Source organism: Vicugna pacos, chromosome 3 (genome assembly GCF_048564905.1).
Source record: "Vicugna pacos chromosome 3, VicPac4, whole genome shotgun sequence".
NCBI lineage: Eukaryota > Metazoa > Chordata > Mammalia > Artiodactyla > Camelidae > Vicugna > Vicugna pacos.
The window spans coordinates 7567869-7588834 of record NC_132989.1 but is presented as its reverse complement, the minus strand read 5'-3'; the positions used below and the strand labels follow the sequence as shown (position 1 = coordinate 7588834).

The following is a 20966-nucleotide window of genomic DNA, read 5'->3' as shown; positions in this document are numbered from 1 at the left end:
CTCCCAGTTTATAACGATCATTTCTAATTTATCTTTAGGTTTAGAAAATATTAACTGTAATAGATTTACCGTGCTTTTCTTTCACAATCGTAGTCATTCTTAGTCTCAGTCTTTCATAGCCAGCTCCATCAGTTTAAGAAATTTTTTCCTATCTGAAGGTGTAAAATACACTACCCTATGTAGAGATTTAATTTTTTATTTTGATATTTATTAAGTCTCTACCATTCTGGAGCTGATTTCTTTTCTTTATGGTTGTGAGACAGGAATTCCATCCTTTAGCAAATAGAAACCACTTTTCCCAGCTACGCTACAGAAGAGCACCACCTGTCCCCACTCATGTGACACGCACCTCTGTCACGCACCAAAGTTCCACACATACACGGACCTGTTTGGGGCGCTCTGTTCTACTGATCCAGCTGTCTATACTTGAGCCCAATTATTCATCGTATCTCCTACTGTAAGTGAAATAAACTTTATCTTACTCAAATTATCTGATTTCAGTATGGATTTGGACTGGCTTCACAGAATGAGCTGGGGTAGGAGAGGTGAGTATTTTTTCTATAGCCTGTAAGTGTCTGTTAAAAACAGGGATAATCTGTGCCTTCAAAGTTCGGCAGATCTTGCCTATAATGCTATTTGGGTCAGGATGTTTACCACGTGCTTCCATTTCTGTAACAGTTACAGAACTATCCATGCTTTTTAATTCTTGAGTCAGTTCTAGTAAGTTACATTTTTCTCACAACTATTCCATTTCATTTGTTTAAAAAAGTATTGCCGTTTAACTGCTGATCATATTCTCTTATTACCATAGGTAATGGTGGGAGAGAAGACAGACCGGAACAGTTCACTCCCATTTTATGCTTTTACAGCCAAGAGCCTCTCTTGACTCAGGCGAATGCTGCTACAGACAGCAGTAATAACACTGACACCAACCCAAAATAACTACTCCACACCCACACACAGGGCTTCTCAGCCTTGCTCCTCTCCCTCTAAATTTCCTCTGCGTTTTATCTTAGAGGAAGAAGCCAGTAATGAGGTGAGTTCAGCATCCCGAAAGGACTCAGAACTGGATTTACTGGCTCTTATGACAGTGGAATCATGGGGTTTTTTTTATTTCTCTTTTACAAACTTTCTACAGAATTACATTAGTCTTTTAACTAGAATAATTAATAATACTAAAAAAATACTGCCAGAGATGACAAAATAGTAATTGTACTTCAGTCAAAACCCAATTTAAGTGACTATTTAACTCAGTTCACTGAATTCAGCATCTTAAATGCTCCTAGTGAGAAACCCTAAACCTCAAAATCAAATCTCAAATAACTATGATTATGATGATTTAAATTATCTCAAACATATCCAAGAGCTTTCAGCTTATTTACATTAAGTTGATTCTTTCAGCCATTCTACCATTTCAGAAAATTTTCAGAATGCTTGGCAATATGGGATTAGGGATAGAAAGATAAATCTGATGAACTATAATTAAAATGATAATTTGGAATGTTTTAAAAATCTTCTGTCAAAATTCAGTCTCCCCCAAAGATTGCCTGTTCCCTTACTCATAAAACAGTATCAAAGAAGCAATTAAATCAAGTATTTCAATAACTGATAATCAGAATGTATAGACAGATGTCAAAAAAAGAGCAGCAATGTATTTCAAGCAATTCATTATAGAATGTCCTTGTATAAATTACAATAAGTCAAAATAGCATTTTAAAGAGCTAGGTAATCATTTGACTTTTATTCCCTAAGGAAATTTCTGTAGTATGAGATGAACATGAATCCAGCTGGTCCCCATAAGGTGTCAAGAATCCCCATTATAACCTCAGTTAGCTGCAAAAAGCCATCAGATGAGACTATTATTCCATAAATGTGTATCTTTATGATTGCGTGACAGCCTTTATTTCTTTATCTTCATTTGCATTTCTATCAATGCTTTCTCTCCTTTAGCATTACACAGAATAAAATTAAATATTTGTCATATTTCCTGAACTAAATGCTATGCTCTATGTTCTTAATTTTAAAGCTGGAAAAATATAAAAAGTATTACATTTCTCTGAAGAAAAAGTTTATGTGTATTTATTTGGCTCTCAATGTGACTTTTAACTATAGGAATGTTTAGAGAAAAGAAAAAGCAGAAGTCAAATATATAGGAAAAACAAAAATGTGCACTTGTTAATAAGCTAATACCAATTATTTACCCATTTTCTGACTGTAAACAAAATTAAATCTTTAGACAAGAAATTCACGTAAAGAATATGACAAAAATTTCTTTTGGAAAGTTTCTTACTTGTCTCTCGATGCTCCCAGCGCCAGAACAATAGGGTCTGCAATCTCCAGCATAGACTGCAGGATAGAAGCTACAACAATGAAGAGGATAATACTGAGCAGGAATGCCCGGTGGACAACCTGCAGCTCTATCAGACCCGTCTGCACTGCCAGGATTAACAGCGTAACTCCTTCTGTCATGCCCCTAAAAAAAGCAGACATTTTCCAAAAAACAATCAGAATCACATTTAATCCCAAGAGGAAGTAATCCAAAGGCCGAGACAAATATTGTTCCATATTTGTGATCTATTCTGACTTGAACAAAAAACCTGATGAGAGTATTAATTTATTAAATAACATCAACGTAACAACACAAAATCATAATACATCACCACATGTGCAAAACATTCTTATCCTATTATTTTAGCATATAATGAGGAGAAAAAAGCAACTTCTAAGATAAATAAAGTGTTCTAACCAGGTTTGCTAATGGACCAGATACCTCTACTATTCTTAGATATCCACTGAATTATCCATACTTACATCATGAGCTATATCCTGATTATAAAAGATAAAATCATAGGTGAATGTCCTTATAATCTTGGATTAGGAAAGGTCTCCTTAAGAAGAACGTAAGAACCAAAGACATAATACATTTTTTGAAATTCAATTTCCATGTGGAAAATACATACAAAGTCCTAAGACTTTCTTATCCTATTGACTTACGAAGAACTTGCAAATACACCAGAAGCGAGCAAAGGAGAGGTACAGTTTCAAATCCACATATTAGCAAATATTTTAAAGTCTGATGACCCAAGTACTGACAAGGAATGTAAAAAAATATGGACAGACTAACGTGGAGCTATCAACAGATATAGCATTTCTGGAAAAAAATTTGCTGATAAATTTAAAATGTACATATTCTTTAACAACAATCCTACTGGCACTTTACCCTATGGATGTACCACAGAAGTTAAGATACAAATATATAAGACATAATAGAGAATAATGGAACATGTTCTGTGACATCATGGTGATACAATCAGTAAAAACTAGACTGGAAAACTAAGTAGGACAATCTCATGTCTTCAAAGAATAAAATTAAAAGGAAAAACAGACAGCAGGGACTTAAATACTGAAAGAGACTTAAGGGGCATACCAATCAACTGCAGTAACAGGCCTTGTTTGGATCCTGAGTTGAGCAAACAAAAAGTTTTTAAAAATTTAGATAATTAGGGCAATTTGAAGACCAACTAGGTATTTGATGTTAAGGAATTTTTGTATTAAAAATGAATGCTCTATTGTAGTTCTTTTTTTCCCACAAGGTACATAGGTAAAATGATATTATATCTGGGATTTGCTCCAAACAAATGCAGCTAGGTTATGGAAGACGGGGCAGGGTGGGTGGAGGACAGGGGCACACGATACAAGACGGCCATGTCACTGGAGACAGTACCAGGTACACAGGGGTCCATTTTACTACTCTCTCAATTTTGTTAGTTTAAAATTTTCCTAATTAAGGGTTTAAAAAAGAGAGAGATAGGAACAAAGATACTCACAGCAGCATTATTTTTAAATAGCAAACAAAACAAAACAAAAACCCACCAAAAAAGAGTACATCTTTTTTTGTAATACTGTCTTCATCAAAAAGAATGAGATGCATTTTTATGTGTCCACATAAAAAACAAAACACCAACCTAAACTATATTAAGTGAAAAACTAAGGTGCAGAATGGTGTGTATAGAATGTGGAGATGAATCTATAATAAACTGTAAAATAACTGTCTATGGCTACTGCCTGTGGGGAAAGGAGATGGGAAGTCGGGGGAGCATGTTGTCACTTTCCATCTGGTGTTTTCTGAATGGCATGAATTTTGTGAACTTAAATATGAATTATTTTTCTTTCTTGCCCCCACCCCCTTTTTCCATTATAGAGGTGCTAGCTGGAACTGGCAAGAAAATTAGAGAGGACAGCTTTTTTTTCTTTTCTGTCATAAAAAAAAACTAACGTATACAAAATTAAAATATCCCCTCAATTTACACAGTATCCACTAATTCTGAACTATTCCTTAAAGATTTAAATAATTTAATAAGTTATATAAACTTATGTAAGTGAAACCATTAAACCTCTGTATTAAGATAATAGAAACCCAGACGCGTTCCAAAAATAGTTTCCTAATACCTGATCTTAAAGATTTAATAACAACTGGATTTAAACTATTCTGCATCCTCATTAATGCATCCTTTGAAACTTCAATCACTATCAAAATTATGTTCAAACATAAAAAAAAAGTCACAAAAGTATCAAATATAGAAATTTGATTTTAACAGGGCAACACAAACTGGAAAATGCAAGCTATCAAAAATCTCTTAACTAAGTCTAGGAAAGGAAGTGTTTAATATGCATTTTTGTAAGATACACACAACAAAAGTACATCTTTCATACATGAGAATTTATCTTTTTCATAGTATTTTAATCCAAATATTGTAACCGTTCAAAAAAACAAACTCAAAATTTCATTCTGTCTAAAATTCATCAACAAAGAAATTCATCATTACTTCTTCAAGTCATGTAAGATTTAAATTTCTAGAGATATTCAGGATACAGAACTTACCGATTCATGGCAGGATCATTCATGAATGCTCGATAACCCTGCAAGTAGAACTTGCAGAGTGTCAGAACACCCAAGGCAACAAAAGAAACCGTGAAGACCAAACCCAAAAGTGAGTAAGGGGTGCTGCAGCACTCCGCAATACTAGAAAAGAGGGGAAATAAACTACAGATAAAAACTTTTTCTGGAATAAAAACACCTTAGGTCTTTAAATAACCACCAAACTTGATCTGATCCTCAATGAAAACACCCAAAATGTGAGATGAAATCACCTAACCACTGTTAATAATTCAAATTCATTCTTATTATTATCCTAACCTCTTTTTTCTGTATCTTTGGCAAATATTCAGTACATCACACCAAATCTAAAACAAAGTCTTCTCTATTTTTATTTATCTATCATCTCCTTCAAATGCAGTAAAACCCTAAGGGCCTAAATCTTGTTCAAACCTTAAGAAACATATAATCTACAGGCTGATAATATTCAAAAGAAATGTGTATAGTTCCTTCTGAAAAATGTTGGCTGTTCAAACTGATTAGACTGTACTGTTAATGAGGTTACTTGCCCAAACTCCCTATCTGACCAAACTGCTATGTGGCAGAGCCAAAGCTGACTTCACAGCTCCTGACGCCTCTCACAACAGTGTCTTCCATTTTTAATTTTAACTTAACTTAGGTAAATGGATTTTTTTTTCCTGGGTTATTTCAAAAGCATGTCCAAGCATATAGCCCAAGACATTTAAAAATAATTTTAATATCAATTTTTAATAAGGAGAACTGGAAAACCTTACACTAAAGCTTGGAAATACTTTCATATTTTATAGAAATACATTCAATACTTTCATTAAAAATAGAGAATAATTTGAAAAATATTTTTCAAATGTGTATAATATTATGTACTAACAATTTGGATTCAGCATGCACATAGTAACTGTTCAAAGCACAATGTCATATGTTTAAAAATTTCAGTGAAGAATTAGAATTTCATTTGTAAGGATGAGGAATTCATTTAGGCAAATCAGTATCTGTCTTTCACTACATAGCTCCATGCTTCTGCTACATAGTTATCCTTCCTACACAACTGCTTATGTTAGTTTTTATATGAAAATACCCAATTTTACATAGACAAAAGTGCATTATGATGAGAAAAAAATGTTTGGCTTTCTATTAAGGAGCCAAAATATCTACCAATCATGGCAGCTGACAACTAAAGAATAAATAATTTTATGGCATTCTTACAAATCTAATTTTTCAAATACTTGACATTTTTCTCAGTGAAATCATTGTATTACATGTTTCAATAAATTGTCCAGTAATTTAAAAATATGAGAGTCATGGCTAAAAACACTAAAGATTTTACTTCATTCCCACTGGGTAAGTCTGAAAATTTTACTAAATGTCATACAATTTCTCTATTCTTATGACTATATTTAGAGAAATCTTTTACAACCAAACAGTATGATTTAATTATATTTTCAAAAGGAGAGTATTTTTTCCCTCTCTTTAGAAAAGTGTGTGTACTGTTTTTCTAAAGAGAGCATACTAAAGAAACAAGGTTTTAACCTAGCTTTGGGGAAGTGAAAGAGTGGGAAATTTATAAAACTTTTTTTCCCTCTGTCTTCAATGAGACATTTTACTGATTTTAGTTTCTACTTCCTGACTGCAAAAAAACCCTTCTTCTTGTTTTTCAGTTTGTTTGCTCGGGCTTTGTCAGTTTGTTTCAGCCAGGGTACCCCGGGAAACCTGTGATCCTCCTTTTTTGTAAGTGAGTTGTCCTCTGGCAAGGCAACAGACAACTACAGCCTGGCGCACGAGAGCATCAGGACAGAGAACGCTTACCGAGATGTAAGTGAACGAAAGACCCAGGCAGGGACTCTCTACTAAACACCAAACTAAAACAGCCTTATTTTGAGAAAAGCAATCTACCCTGTGTATGGAAAAGAAATAGAGAAGAAAACTACTTTGGCAAGATACCTAAACCTTACCTAAAATCTCTGCGTTATTTTCTTACTTTGTAAGTAGATCCAAATTCATTCACAGCTTACTGACAGAATGCTCTTTTCCATGTGATTAGGCTTCACAATGGGTAACAATCTAGTTTAAACATGATCAATCTCAGTCCTACCCTTAGGTTACTGGTTATCCTAACCACAGAACTGTGTATTTCTCTTTCTCTTTAAATTCAGTTACTTTTTGCATCATTTTTAAATTCTCCATAATATTTACACAACAACAAATAACAGTGAAACTTAGTTAAGAATGAATTGGCCATTAAATATATATATATAAATGTATAACTGAGTCACTTTGGTGTAACACCTGAAACTAAACTGTAAATCAACTACACTTCAATAAAAAAAATTTTTTTAAGTCTTTGGTATCAATTTGTTGCATGTTTACTAAAGCTACTTTTTAATTAAAAGTCTCAGAAAGTACAAAATTTAACTTAGTACCAATAAGTTTATTCTACTTATGTGTTAAAATAAGTATTGCTCCATGACATTTTTATTGATATTTAACTCTGTAACATTTTCAATCTTAACAAATGACATGTTCCTTAAGGAGAGTAAATTTGTCTTAAACTTCTCATTCCCTACACCACTTAGTGCATGATACGCCATCATTTTGGATGGCTGAGAAACAATGGCTCTATTAACTAAAACTCAAAACTTTTATTCACCTATTTTATTCAGGAGGAGAGATTCTTTCTTGCCTTTTAAAGTGACAATGAGCCACAGAATGAAGATATACACCCACTTGCTAGATACTGAGGGCTTGAGATTAAAATTTGGAATAGAAAAATGGTAAATGTCCTAGCATAAGCTCACAACGAAGACAATGAGGTGGAAAAGGACTCTAATGACTTAAGACATTCTTCTAAAAACTAATCTACCTTGAGTGGGAGGGTATAGCTCAGTGGTAGAACATGTGCTTAACATGCACGAGGTCCTGGGTTCAATCCCCAGTACCTCCATATAAATAAATCAATAAATAGCTACTAATTACCTCCTTCCCCCAAAAAAATAATAAACTAAATCAAAAATTTTTTAAATAATAATAATTTACCTTAAAAACCAAATCTTAGCATTCCTTTAGGTTAAACAGTAAACTACTATGACATACTCATTTCACTATTATTTGACTCTATCTCAGTAATGAAGCAAAACGTTAAAAATAAGATGACATAATGAAAGTACACAGGTAAGTCACAGGGTTTGGACCCAGATGGGGTCTGAGTGTCAGCGCTGCTGCTTTGAGCAGTGTCATCACCTGGAGCAAGTTACTCTTGGTACAGTTTCCTCAGCTCTAAAATGGCAATGATAATAAAGGCACCCTTCTCACACGGTTGCTATAAAATTAAGTATGAAGAAGTGTTTAGTAGTATAGCTGGCACATATTAGCTACTTAATAAAAGTAAGAATTATTTTTAATAACATATTTTTCTTTTCCAATAATTTAACTTGAAATTGAAAAAAGTTTTTACAATTTGCTGTGTACCTTTCCACAAATCATTTGCTGCACTTTGGTCCATGGTGCAACCAAATAAACCACCATTATTATATTAGCACCTTTCTGCATTGCCAGAACTAGGCATCCGCTGAATGAAAACTCTATCTTAATTAAATATGAAGCACTATAATAAGATTGATAAAAGTTAATTTGCAAAACTTAACTATTTCTAGATCAGTTTTTTCCTCCTAAGGTTATAAACAGTAACATATTCTCTTATTAATTACCTTGTCAGGAAAAGGAAAAGAAGCCTCTCTCGTGACGCAGGCTGATCTCGAGTACTGAAATAGGAGTAAATCTGAAGAGCAAATAAGACGAGCCAGAAAACCATGAACAGTACAGGGACTACCAGCTGATTCCACAGTGACATTCCCAAGGCAAGCAGGCCATACACCTCCACTACCTGGGTAAGAAAATACAACAGGAAAACATCTTGCATCACTCCAATAAACACTTTTAAACACAAAAGAGTTTAACCTGAAGTACTTAAAAGACAAAAACTGAATAGCTTTTCTTTTATTGCAAGACTGTTTCAGCTAAATTCCTTCAAAGTTAACTCTATACATACAATCAGCAAATAGTATATTTTTTTTAATTTACTGATTTTGCATTATTATTAACACTTGACACACACTCACCAAATGGCAACTACCCTAACAGTCCAGGAAAAAGGTCACATTCAGAGTAAAACTATGCCAAATGCAGTTTGAGGAGGCTTGGTAAACTCACTCATACCTAATTAAGAGGATCAGGACCAGCATGAATGACACAATACTGCCTGAGGCGCTAGGGGGAAGGGAAATGTAAAAGAATGTTCCAGGGTTTATTTAGGAATGTCTCATAGATGAGAAATAGCCTGATGGAAGACAGAATAATTACTGGAGAAGTTTACTCTATTATGGAGCAAAGATAGCTAGCCAGTGTTTTCCCCTAGACAAAACAATCCCCCTTGCTCCTACTGTGTATTTGTCAAGCAACATTTCTCAAATGACTTGGTTTGCCAAGTACATTAACACTGGGAAAAAAGGTACACCCAAAGTTTACTAAGCTACTACAGGTCAATAAATTAGCTGTCTAGTTTAAAAAACAATCTCTTACAGAGACTGATTAGGGAGAATTAACTCTCACAATCTGATTCAGCCTAAGAGTATAGGCGTAACCAAGTTTCTGGAGTTACTAAGCCAGGGACCAGACCCTGGTAACACATCAGGCAGGTTACAAACTCTAACCTAAGCAGCCAAATGGTCTTTCTGGAACTCTCAACGTGATGCCAGAGTGTTTCAATAACTATAAAGACCTTAAATTAAAATACATCTATTTGGAAGTTGTTCAAGTTTCTGATTAATATCTATATCTAGTAGATAAAGTTCTTTAAGCCTCAAGTTAAAATACACTGACTTGCAGGTTATTCTAAATTTAAACTTTTTCATCTGTAAATCAAATGCTTTTTCTAAAATCTAGTCAAGATTAACCTCTGTTTTTCCCCAACAAGAAAATACTGAAAGGGAAATTGCCCAGCTAGCTGCAAAATTATTACTAGCAGCAAACTGATCACTGAGCAGCAAACTGATTAAAGGAGGATCACTTTTCCTCCTTTCCATTCAAGGAGCAGGCCACCAGAAAACCTGAGTTTCCGTTTCTTGCCTATCCGATTCTTTCCAAGTCATGACTCTCATAACCTATGCTTTATTTTCAACACAACACCTAGTGATATATGAGCCTTATGGCAACCGAGAAGGTAAACATGAAACTGAAAATGGAAGCTTTGTCCTTACAGTGATTAACTAAACATTTAGTATCTAAGTAATATTTACTGAACATCTACGGCTTCTTGCCCACTAGGGTAGCTCCACAAGGCTGAATTCAAATAAAAAAACACATAAATTTGTTACTGTGACTCAATACAACAACCCTTCCCCATGAAGCAGCTCTTCACTGAAGGTGTGAAAGTCTACTCTCAGGCAAGTTGCCCAAGTTAATCATTATATAAGATGAAGAAATCAGTAGAATCAGGCTCAGGCCAAGAGCTTAGGGAAATTCTTCTGGGAAATCTGCCCCTAGGGCCACAACAGAAACAGCAAGGAATGCTTGACTTCGCTTTATCAGTTTGGCCAATCTGAAAGCTTCCTGCACCCTCAGGGCATATGCACTCAGCAAAGAAGTGGAAGACACTTGAACACTCTTTATACCAATGTCATTGTTAAGTTACATTTCATATACTGAAACCTACTGATTAAAACAAGTAGAGCTATTTATCTCCAGAATACCTATTGTTTGTATTTGGGAATAATCTGTCTGAGAGCAAAGGCTGAAGAAGTAGGAGAGACAGAAGCTCGATATGTTGGCAAAATCAGTTCAAGCACCACATCTAAGTGAAATCTGTCATATTACAGTCTACAACTATCTAACTCTTCAGTTAAATAAATTAAACAAACATAAAGAAAAATTATAGTCAGAGTAGGACTATTATCAGGAAAAACCCAGGATATGACCTCTAGGTATTCAATTCTACATTATCCTTGTCTTCATCACAATAGTTACTGAAGAAAGGTTAATAAAATGGCTGCACTTAGGCTAACAGATTTGCTTATTCTTACGCTTGCCCTTAAAATGGTCAACTGACTTGACTGACCAGTTGCTACTCACAGTTCCAGGATCATTACTAAAACTAAAGCTATTGATCTTACTGTTTCTACTTTATTCCAGTAATCAAAGCTATAATCATGCTTGGTTTCTGAGTCATCTCCAGGGAGAAGGTCACAGAACTGTAACCTTACGAAGTAGGCTTTTAAATACCAATACCACACCTTGAATGCTTACGAGATAAAGAGATCTAACTGATAGACAGCCTCTACAGAATTGGTCACCTGAAGGGATCATGGCGCCACTCAAAGTCTTCTGATGAGAAAATGATTCTGTTGATTATTATGGATGCTTTATTGTTTGAGCTATGGTTATATAACCACCCCACCCCATCCCCAAGGTGGGTTCACAGTCTTGAGGCACTGGCCTGCTGTGAGCCCCCTTTGCCCGGCAAAGTAAGAAAGCTGCCTCTTCTCTTCTAAGCTCTTCTAAGACCCGGGTCTCTGAGTCATTTGGCTCGTCATGGATGGGGCCGATCTTTCAACAACCTTACCACATATTGAACATCTTCTGCCTGGCACTGAATTCACTTGAATCTCACGGCTACCCTATGCGTTACGTACAACAGTTATTATTAGTTCCACTTTACAGATAAGGGCACTTGCGTGACTAGCCCCAGGTTACACAGCTCGCAAACTGCAGTGCCAGAGTGAAAACCCAGACGGTCTGCTTCCAGAGGAGCACTTACTTCACTTTCCTGCCACTCAACTGAAGTTAGTAAAGAACCTCAGATGCTCCTAGCTGGGTTGAAAATAGTGATTTTGAAATAGTCAAACATAATGTTACCATGATCTGGACTGTGAGATAAAAGTGAATTAATCTTCAATAACTTAATGTTTACTAGAATGTTATCTACCTGTGTGTGGTGTCAGTCTTACCTGAACCAACTCTCTGTACGCAGATTTGGCAAGGTTATAAGGTACTAGAAGGTTAGACCCAAGAAAATAGAGAACTTCCAATCCAGTAAAAATCATAGCAAATTTGTTGATGACAACAATTGTCTCCAGAGGAACAAGGCAGAGGCGTGCTAGGAGAGGGAGCATGTGGGCCGAGAAGAGCCAAATCTGCTTCGTCTTCATGACACAGGAGCATAAAGTACACACCACCAACTGGCCTACAATGGGAGGAGAAGGCATTTAGTTCTGACAGCTGGCGTCCACAAAATGAAAATAAAAACACCGTCAATAAGGGTGATAACACAGCTTTCCTCTAAGACGTCTAATGAGGATGAGGAGCTCTTAGATATTTTAAATCAAATTTTAACATCTGACCGTAATTACATATGTACATGTTCTGTGAATTTTGAGCACCAATTCCCTAAGACTGACTTGAAAAAAGCAGCACAATCAATCACTGGTCTTTACCACATTCCAGATGGCACATATAATACACAGAAAGATTTTTTTTAATGTCTAATTCAATATTACAATAATTCAGTCACTACTGAATATATTTAGCTCCTTCTCAAAGGCCGTCAATATTGAGCTGTTCTGATCTAGAACTGAAAGTATAAAATCCAAGAGATACAGTTACCTGTCCAAGATCATGCTGCAACAAGATTTATTCTGAGGTTTTCAATCTTTAATTGCTTTTACAAGACCACACATGCCTTTTCAAATGACTCCAGAATGAAAATTAAAACTGAAAAGTTTAATAAATTCTCCTCACAGAGGATTATGCATGATTATAATGAAAAGTTAGAAAATACAGAGAAGTAAAAAGGAAAAAAACCTCAATCTCCTACAGTCCTATCACCCAAGGAAGCACTGTTAATATCTTGGGTTCCTTAAATAAAGTATCGCATTGTAAAGCCTTAGCACTGTATGTGAAACCTAGTCAGTGGTCAATAAGTTATTCATATTATTTGTTACCTTTTCAGATTTTCTACATATATGAATATACACAAGTATTTTACATAAAGGAGATTATAGTGTACACATACAATCAGCTTTTTTTCATTTAATACATACTATGCATGTATCTCTCTAATAAATATACATACATGGGGTTTTCTTAGTTATGGCATATTACATTAAATGTATATGACATAATATTAGCATTTGGCTATTTCCAAATATTTTATAATTATAAAATGCTTTGTTATGAAAAAGTTTGTACATTTATGATATCCTTGCATAAACTACTTGGAGCACATATCCTAAATTCCTGCAAGTAGGATTACTGAGTCAGAACAGAACTTTTTTTTTTAAGGCTTTTGACATATACTGTCAATTGCCCTACAGAAACAAAACACCCAGTGAACAAGGTGCCCATTTTCCCACTGACTTGCCAACAGTGAAAATAATTTAAGGAAGGAAAGAGCAGGGAATATTCCCTAAGCTTTTTCATTTGTATTTTGTCAATTACCAGTGGCATTGAACATTACCAGTAAGTATATAAAAGGACCTGCAATTATTTGGCAAAAACGCATGTTCACATTCTTTGCCCATTCTTCTGCTAGGATATGTGGTCTTCTATTGTTTGGTTAAGATATTAATTTCTTTCGTCATATAACTACATTTTCACAATGTGTCATCTGAATATTTTAATAACTTTTTTTCTCTTATAAAGAGTCAAACCCTTAACGGTTTCTACTTCTGGTGCCATGGCTAATTACATGGCTCTCCCTGCTCAGGATTATACAAGTACTTATATTTTCTTTTAGCATTCTTTAATTTAAGAATTAATATATCTGGAATTTGTTTAGAGTAAGATAAAAAGTAAAGATTTAAGTTTGTTCTTCCAGATGCACAGTCAGTTGTCTCAAAACTAGCTACTGGAACAACACTGTAAAATGATTATGAATGAATAAAAATGTAAAAAAAAAAAAAAAAACTTACTCCTAGAAAAATACCGAAAGATGGTCTAAATGCTAACTCTGTATGACAATGAGTGAATTATCCCTTGTCTTCTAAATGTACATGCACTGACCCATTGATAAAAAATATATATATTGATAAGTTTGATAAAAAAAAAAACTAGCTACTGGAATCATCCAACTATTTTCTTATTAATTTGAAACGCCACATTAGTATACTTCGAAATCTTCTTTATGTTTGTGTCTGTGTCGGAACTTGCTACTCTTTTTCCAGTGATCTCCTCTGAAGACAGTACCACACTATCCCATTTCACTGACTGGACAAGTCTCCTCTCATCACTCCTTTCAGAATTTCCTAGAAATTCTAGAATGTGTTATCTTCCAAAGTAATTTAAGAATCAAATTCTCTTCCTTTTTGGCAATAAAAAGCAAAACAATATTTTTAAATTTTAATTGGTGTTCTATCCATATTATTGATAGACTACAAAAATGGCAACAATTTTCACACAAGCTTAACATTTATTAACAATCTACTGTAATACATGTGGTATTTTCTCCCACAAAGTATTAATTTTAGCATTTAAAGAACTGATATGCAAGTCACGTGAAAAACATTCAAAAAGGCATAAAAAAGAGGAAAACTTCTAACAATAAAGAAAACTGAGAGGAGAGGCCACCTAGTTAGACAGGTCAACAAAATTTTAGGGGATAGAAAACAAAGCAATATAGGCAACCAGCTGTGATTTCAGCCAGGCCACTACTCTTTCCTGACCTGGGAAGAAGACTGAAATTTGCTCTCTGGAGAGGCTGAAACAGGCTCCTGGACACCACGCACAACCGAGGGCAGAGGTGAGGTGCGGTGCCCAAATGGAGTGAGGAGATTAAATAAAAGTCTGCACCCAGAAAGATAAGATCTCTCTAGATATGCAAACACTGCTGCCACATTTATCAACATCCAGCTCTAGTTGCCAATACCAGCCTTCTTTACGGGGAATAAACAGATTCCTCTTTGGGGAAACTGACTCAAGTTCAAGTGAAAAGTCCTACAAATACGCACACTTAGGGGTCCCCCCCGAAACAGCCAGCCCCACCTGAACACCAACTGTGAAACACACCAGGTGGCAAGGCTTAAAAAGATTCTAATCAACAACTTAACTCATTTTAACACAAGTGATTAAAAAAGGACCCCTGATATTTATGTAAAACTTATGGTTTATCAGCCTCAGATGGGGTCTAGGCATCAGTGTTTATGATTTTTTAATTTAATATAACCAGGTGATTCTAATCCAAGCTCAAGAAATACTGCTGTCTCCCTTCGAAAAGACCAAAACAAATAGAAAAAAGATTTTAGAGGAAATGGAGAGAAATCTAGGAACAAAATTTATTTAATGAAATAAATGACATATCTAAGAAAGTCAAAAGACTGTCATAATTAAAAGCAAACAAGCTCCAGAATATTAAAAATATATAGCAACAACAAAAGGGCTGGAATATAAGGTTGGAGAATTGCAGAAAGTAAAACAAAAGACAGAGAGAGAGAAGAAGAAAGAGAAAAGGAAATTAGAACAGGAAGAAAGTTAGAAGCTCAATGCAGAAGGAACCTTATCCAGTTAACAGGATTTCCAGAAAAGGGCAGAAGAGAGAACAGCAAGGAAAACATGATGGTGCGCTGAAAGGAGAGAGGCCTCTGGGGGACGATACCTGAGAGGGAAAGGGCGTGCTACAGGAGAGAGCTGGTTTTCTTCATAAAATTGTGCTATTTCTTGACTTTTGAAAGTTAAGTATATCTCTTTGATTAAAGAATTAGCTAAAACTCTGAAAGAAATAAAGTCCATGTAGGAAATGCTTTAATACTAGGAATAATTATGAATTTTCATTCTGGCATATCTTACTTTCACTGTATTCATAACTACGATACTGAAATTTCCTTGTTCAGCATGATGTAAACTTCCCCTAAGCTCTGAGAATTTCCAAAAGTCTAGGCCAGCACATTCAGTGCTCAGCTCTGGGGTTCATTTATCTTCTTTCTCAGAAGCATATGACTCATATGCTGTGATTCTAAGAGAAGGCTCCTCCTCCTATTTAGGTGAAAGAAGGAAGGAGTCACACTGTTAGCGGAATTCTCTCATATAGCTCCAGAAGAATAGAAGTTGTTTAATTCAATGTGCCTATTCCAAATGACAGTTCTGAATAAATCAAAATCACAATTGGATTTCCAGATTCCACCATAAGAAGTCTGTGACAAATGATGGCATATTCAAATTACTTAGTCTTTCATTAAAAGTTCATTAGTTAAATGGAAGAAATAGAGTAGAAAGTTACTTTAAAATCAAAGTCTAAAGAAAAAAATGCTACTTAATAGTTTATGGATTTTGTTTTGCTTCTAACTGACCGAGTCTTAGTTGAGTAAACACACTGTCATAACCGCTGACAGGAAAACTTTTAAGGAAATATACAGATTTACACTAAATTGCATCCATCACAAAATAAAAGAGAATATGAGCTTTGTAACCTAGCAAATATTTTCATACTTGGATGTTACCATTATTGAATACATCAACTGACAGGACATAGCCATAAAGCAACATCATTTTTGTGTCCTACTGTCTTAAAACCCACTCTGTGACGACTAGTGTTCTCCTGCCCCGAAGGCAAGTCCCATAACTCTTCTGATCTAGCACAGGTTCCACAGTCTCAATGTGATAATAAACAAAACTCTGAAACTGATTTAAACTTGAGGCTTTTCCTTGACTCCAGCTCAGGCCTCCTACGGGATCACTGAAAACCCGCAATTGTGAGAGCGGGTGGAGCAAACTTCTTCCTCTTTCTCTGCCAGCACCATTTCACTCTCTCCCTGATTTAACCAAGATTTAAGCAGGGAGGGAAGCAGGAAATTCTTACTCGACTATATTCTTACAAACATATGGTGCTGGTGCTCCCTAGAGTTGGGGTATTTACACAGACCTCCTTTCTCCTGGGCACTGTATGGGTTCCTCTGACTGTTCCGTCACTGGTGCCTCTCTCACCTGCAGTACCCTTGATGCTTGTTCTACACCGGCCTCTGGCTGTTTTTGGCTCTTTCCTCAGCTCCTGGGAATCTGGAAGTTCAATCCCTGTTGGAGTCTTCTTGTCCTTTTAAGGGCCCTCTCAGAAGGACCTAAGAAAATCCCATGGACTCTTGCGGCCCTCATCTAGTCCACAGGAAACTAATATCCTTTGCTTACATGGATTAGATGACACAGGAGAAACCCCATGAGACACTTTCACTCCAAAGTCAATAACAGCCATCCAGCACACTGCTGGCCTCTATATCAGATTAGAATTATAATGTGAGCCATATACATAATTTTTAATATTCTGGTAGCATTATTTCATGAAGTAAAAAAAAGCAAGTAAAATTAATTAACAACATACTTTATTTAACCTAATATACCCAAATATTGTCACACATCCAATCTATATTAAAAAAATTAACAAGACATTTTGCAGCCTTTCTTTGTACTAAGTCTGAGAAACTGGGTGTGTTTCACACTTAAAGTATATCTTAATTTGGACTAGTCACATTTCAAATGCTCATGAGCCACATGTGGTTTTGGACCATGCAAATTTAGACTTTGTAGCCCAGGTCAGACACCAGTCCGCAGTATCCTACCAAGCCACAAAAAACATATGAATCTTCAAATGGTCCAACACTAAATTGTTCAAATGTGAAGGGATGAGGAGGTATTTTAGAGAAAACAGATCTCTAAACAAATCCTCCTTCAAACTCCAACATTCAACCCCTTAACACCCTCTACATGAGTGAGTTTGAGAATCATACAGGTATTCTCCAACACTTCCTTTTTTGCAACTCTGGCCCGGTAGGGTCTGGTACTTCACTTTGCACTATATCTATACCGTTTTGGAGTCCTAGCCAACACTTCTATTTTTAACATTCTGCTACCTGAATATTTCAATCATGTCTAAGTTCTTGACATCTCTGATACTTTATCTTTGACTAGAGGGTGATGGCTTTCAGCAACAATAAATAACATTAAGACATTACATACTGCATCTTAATCTCACAAAGTAATACTCAGCTTTATTTAAAAATTAATCTCCCCAAAACTTAAAATACCCTTAAAAAAACACAAGCAACTATAAGCCACTTGCGACTATAAATACACAAAATAAGAAACACCTATGAAAGGGGAAAAAAAGACTAATACGAAAATATAACATTTAACAATGGCTGTATTCTGAAAGAGTGAGTCTTCGAAATTTTTTTGTATTAAGTATGCACCAATTTTATAAGACAGTAATTAAGACTGGTTGGTTCCTATCTACACTTATAATTCTTTTATGATACTTACCTATTAAGGCTGTGGTAAACCGATTCATGGAGAGAGGTTCTAAATACATTGGTCCTTCATAGGCGGACTCCAGTTCACTCCTAACATAGTCCCTAAATAAAATGGTAAGAATGTTATCAGGTATGTTCCAAGTACATTAGGGGAGAGAGAAGCAGCTAAAGCACAATATTCTTGTAAAACACGTATTACGTTAATAACACCTCTCTGCAATCTGTACTAAGGAAAAATTTAGGTACATAAAATTATACAGGGATGAACTTAACTATGCAAAAAAGACAGCCAAAGCTCCACTTTTGTGCGGTTTTATTTCTTCCCATGGCCTTATTAAATAATTGAGGCCCGTAAGAAGCCAGTTGAGAAGCCATCTCTCAACCCTACTACTTAACTGATAACACCTAGTACTACTACATTAAATTTCCCCTCTTTTGGCTAGCTTCCATCACCCCTACTGTCTTATTTTTCCCCAAAGTTTTGTCCCCAATTATACTTAATTAGTTACAGGTAAAACCACAAAATAGAAAACTGGCTTGAGGCAGGGAAATCCTCAAAGACTGTCACTTTCAAGTCTACAGGAAAACTATAATTAGAATTATAATATTTAAGTAGCCGACAAATCATTTTGAAATAAATTTTACATCAAATCAAACACTCCTTTTTAAATTTAATTTATTTGACATTAATTGCTGAGAAGTAATTTAAGATTAAGTAGTGATTTAAGATTTAAGTAGTGGCCAAAGAGCCTTCACAGTCTGAGAAAACAGAACTTTTAGGGCACAGGCAGGAAGCACAGAAAGGGAGAATTTAATTTCTTATCAGTAAGTTTAGTGGTAACACTAGAACAGGGTTGTCTTAAGTTCTTTTGACATCAAAGTAGAAAAATCTGTGTTAAAAAAATTCTCCCTCTCTTCTTCATCACTGAAGGCTATTCACTGTACAGTTTGAACATTTCAAGTATTTCTGAAAAACTCATATGGCTGTATTTACTTTTTCCATGAAATTACCTCCTATTAGGCAATCAAGCTGAACTTCTTTAGCATAACACAGCCAATACAAAAAATGACCCTTACATAATCAGGAAGGAGAGTACTGCCAAAAATCAAAATTAAAAACTAAAATAAAAAATTTAAAGTAGTTTTGGGAACAATTACAAAAAAAAATCAATGAATGACTAAGCTTCTTAGGTGATTTAGCAATTCTCCTCTGTCACTCCAAGATGACTATTTCTAACAAATAATGTATTAACAGTCTCTTTCTACTGAAAGAGAAAGTCAAATTCTCAAGAGGAATGATTCTAATGCAGTGGTTGTCAACCAGGGATGATTCTGCCCCCGAGGGGACATTCTGCAATCTCTGGAGACATTTTTAGTTGTCACAACTTGGAAGGGTTGGCGGGGTGTTACCGGCACCCAAGCCAAGATGTTACCAAAACATTCTACAGTGCACAGGACAGCTCCCACAACAAAGAATTATCAGTCCAGAAGGTCAGTGGTTGAAACCCTATTTTAATGTAGAGACACAAATACTACATGTGCTAATGACATATAAATATCTGATTACTAGGTCACTAGAGGGAACCATCGGTGTAATTATTATAGTTTATTTAGTTTTAGGATAGAAAGCTAAAGAATTAAAAGAGAATTATGAAGTTTAAAATAAAATACACATATAAACACCACTTATAATTATGAAGTCTTTGAAAATGCTATTAAAGAAATAAACTTTTCTTTAAAAGAGCTCTGAGTCCCAGTAGTATCTAGGCCTTTAAAGCCAAATAATTTCTTTTTGGCCACAGCATGTACCTCTCAAATAGATCCAGTTTAAAAAGAGGCCTGGGAAAACCCATAAAGACAGAAAGCAGAATGGTGCTTGCCGGGGGCGGGTTTCATTCCGGGAGGATGAGAATGTTTTGGAATTAGACAATGCTGACGGTTGCGTACAACGAACGAACTACACGCCGCTGAACTGTCCACTTTTAAAGGGTAATTCTGTGATGTGAATTCCACCTCAGTGAAAAAGGGGCACCTACAGGAGCACTATTCCACAGGGAAAAGCCGGAAGGGGCCTCAGTCTCAGGAGCTCTCACAACGAGGAGCGAGGGGAGGAGATGGCAGAGGCCAGTTCCGTGTCGGGTTTTCTCTCTGCTCTTGTCATATTATTGATGTTTTACAATAAAACTCAGCACACTCAACATTTCTCAAGAACTTCTTATTGCTCAGACATGTGTTAATTGTTTCACTTTATTTACTAGCCTACTTTAGTTTACTCTCTTTTCAAAAATCTCTTGGCCTTTCTTTAGTCTCTTATCTTAAATTCTAATTTCACATAACAAAACTTTTAAGGAAAATTAACATTCTCTATACTTTTTTAACTCAGAAAGAATCTGCACACAATATTGTAAATCGATTATATTTCAATTTTTTTTAAAACTGAAGGAAAAAAAGAATTTGCTGTATACACGTTGTTAGCACACTGCAAGGCCCTGGGGATACTGCAATAGACAAGAAAGATATAGTTGCTATTAGCATAGCTTACACATCACAACACATGAAGGGGAGACACACATTTAACACGTACTTATCCTAACAATTATTTAATTACAATTGTGATAAACTCTGTAAGAAAAATATACTATGTTGTGACATTTTTTTCAAAATTTTATTGAATTTTCAATCCATTTTTCACTTTTTCATTTCACTAGTTCTTTCTGCTTTTTACTTTTTATTTTAAATATCATTTATTTTATTTATTTTACCTCTCATTCTAT

At 35.3% G+C, this 20966-nt stretch overlaps 1 protein-coding gene and 1 non-coding gene across 5 annotated transcripts in view; one reads left to right on the top strand and one right to left on the bottom strand.

The window, feature by feature from the left end:
* Nucleotides 1-20966, bottom strand: part of RNF145 (ring finger protein 145) — a 66466-nt gene that overhangs the window by 19970 nt on the left and 25530 nt on the right. For all 4 annotated transcript variants that reach the window (XR_012066478.1, XM_072953672.1, XM_072953678.1 and 1 more), the window contains exons 4-8: nt 18203-18294; nt 11911-12146; nt 8617-8792; nt 4883-5023; nt 2291-2473 (exon numbers count right to left, since the gene is read on the bottom strand). Coding sequence is in view for 3 of the 4 variants with exons in the window: in XM_072953672.1 (XP_072809773.1) it covers nt 2291-2473; nt 4883-5023; nt 8617-8792; nt 11911-12146; nt 18203-18294 (828 nt within the window). In the remaining variant the exon portion in view is untranslated. The remainder of the gene's footprint in view (nt 1-2290; nt 2474-4882; nt 5024-8616; nt 8793-11910; nt 12147-18202; nt 18295-20966) is intronic.
* TRNAV-AAC (transfer RNA valine (anticodon AAC)) lies at nt 7781-7853 on the top strand. Its single transcript has one exon. It is a non-coding gene; the product is annotated as a tRNA-Val (tRNA).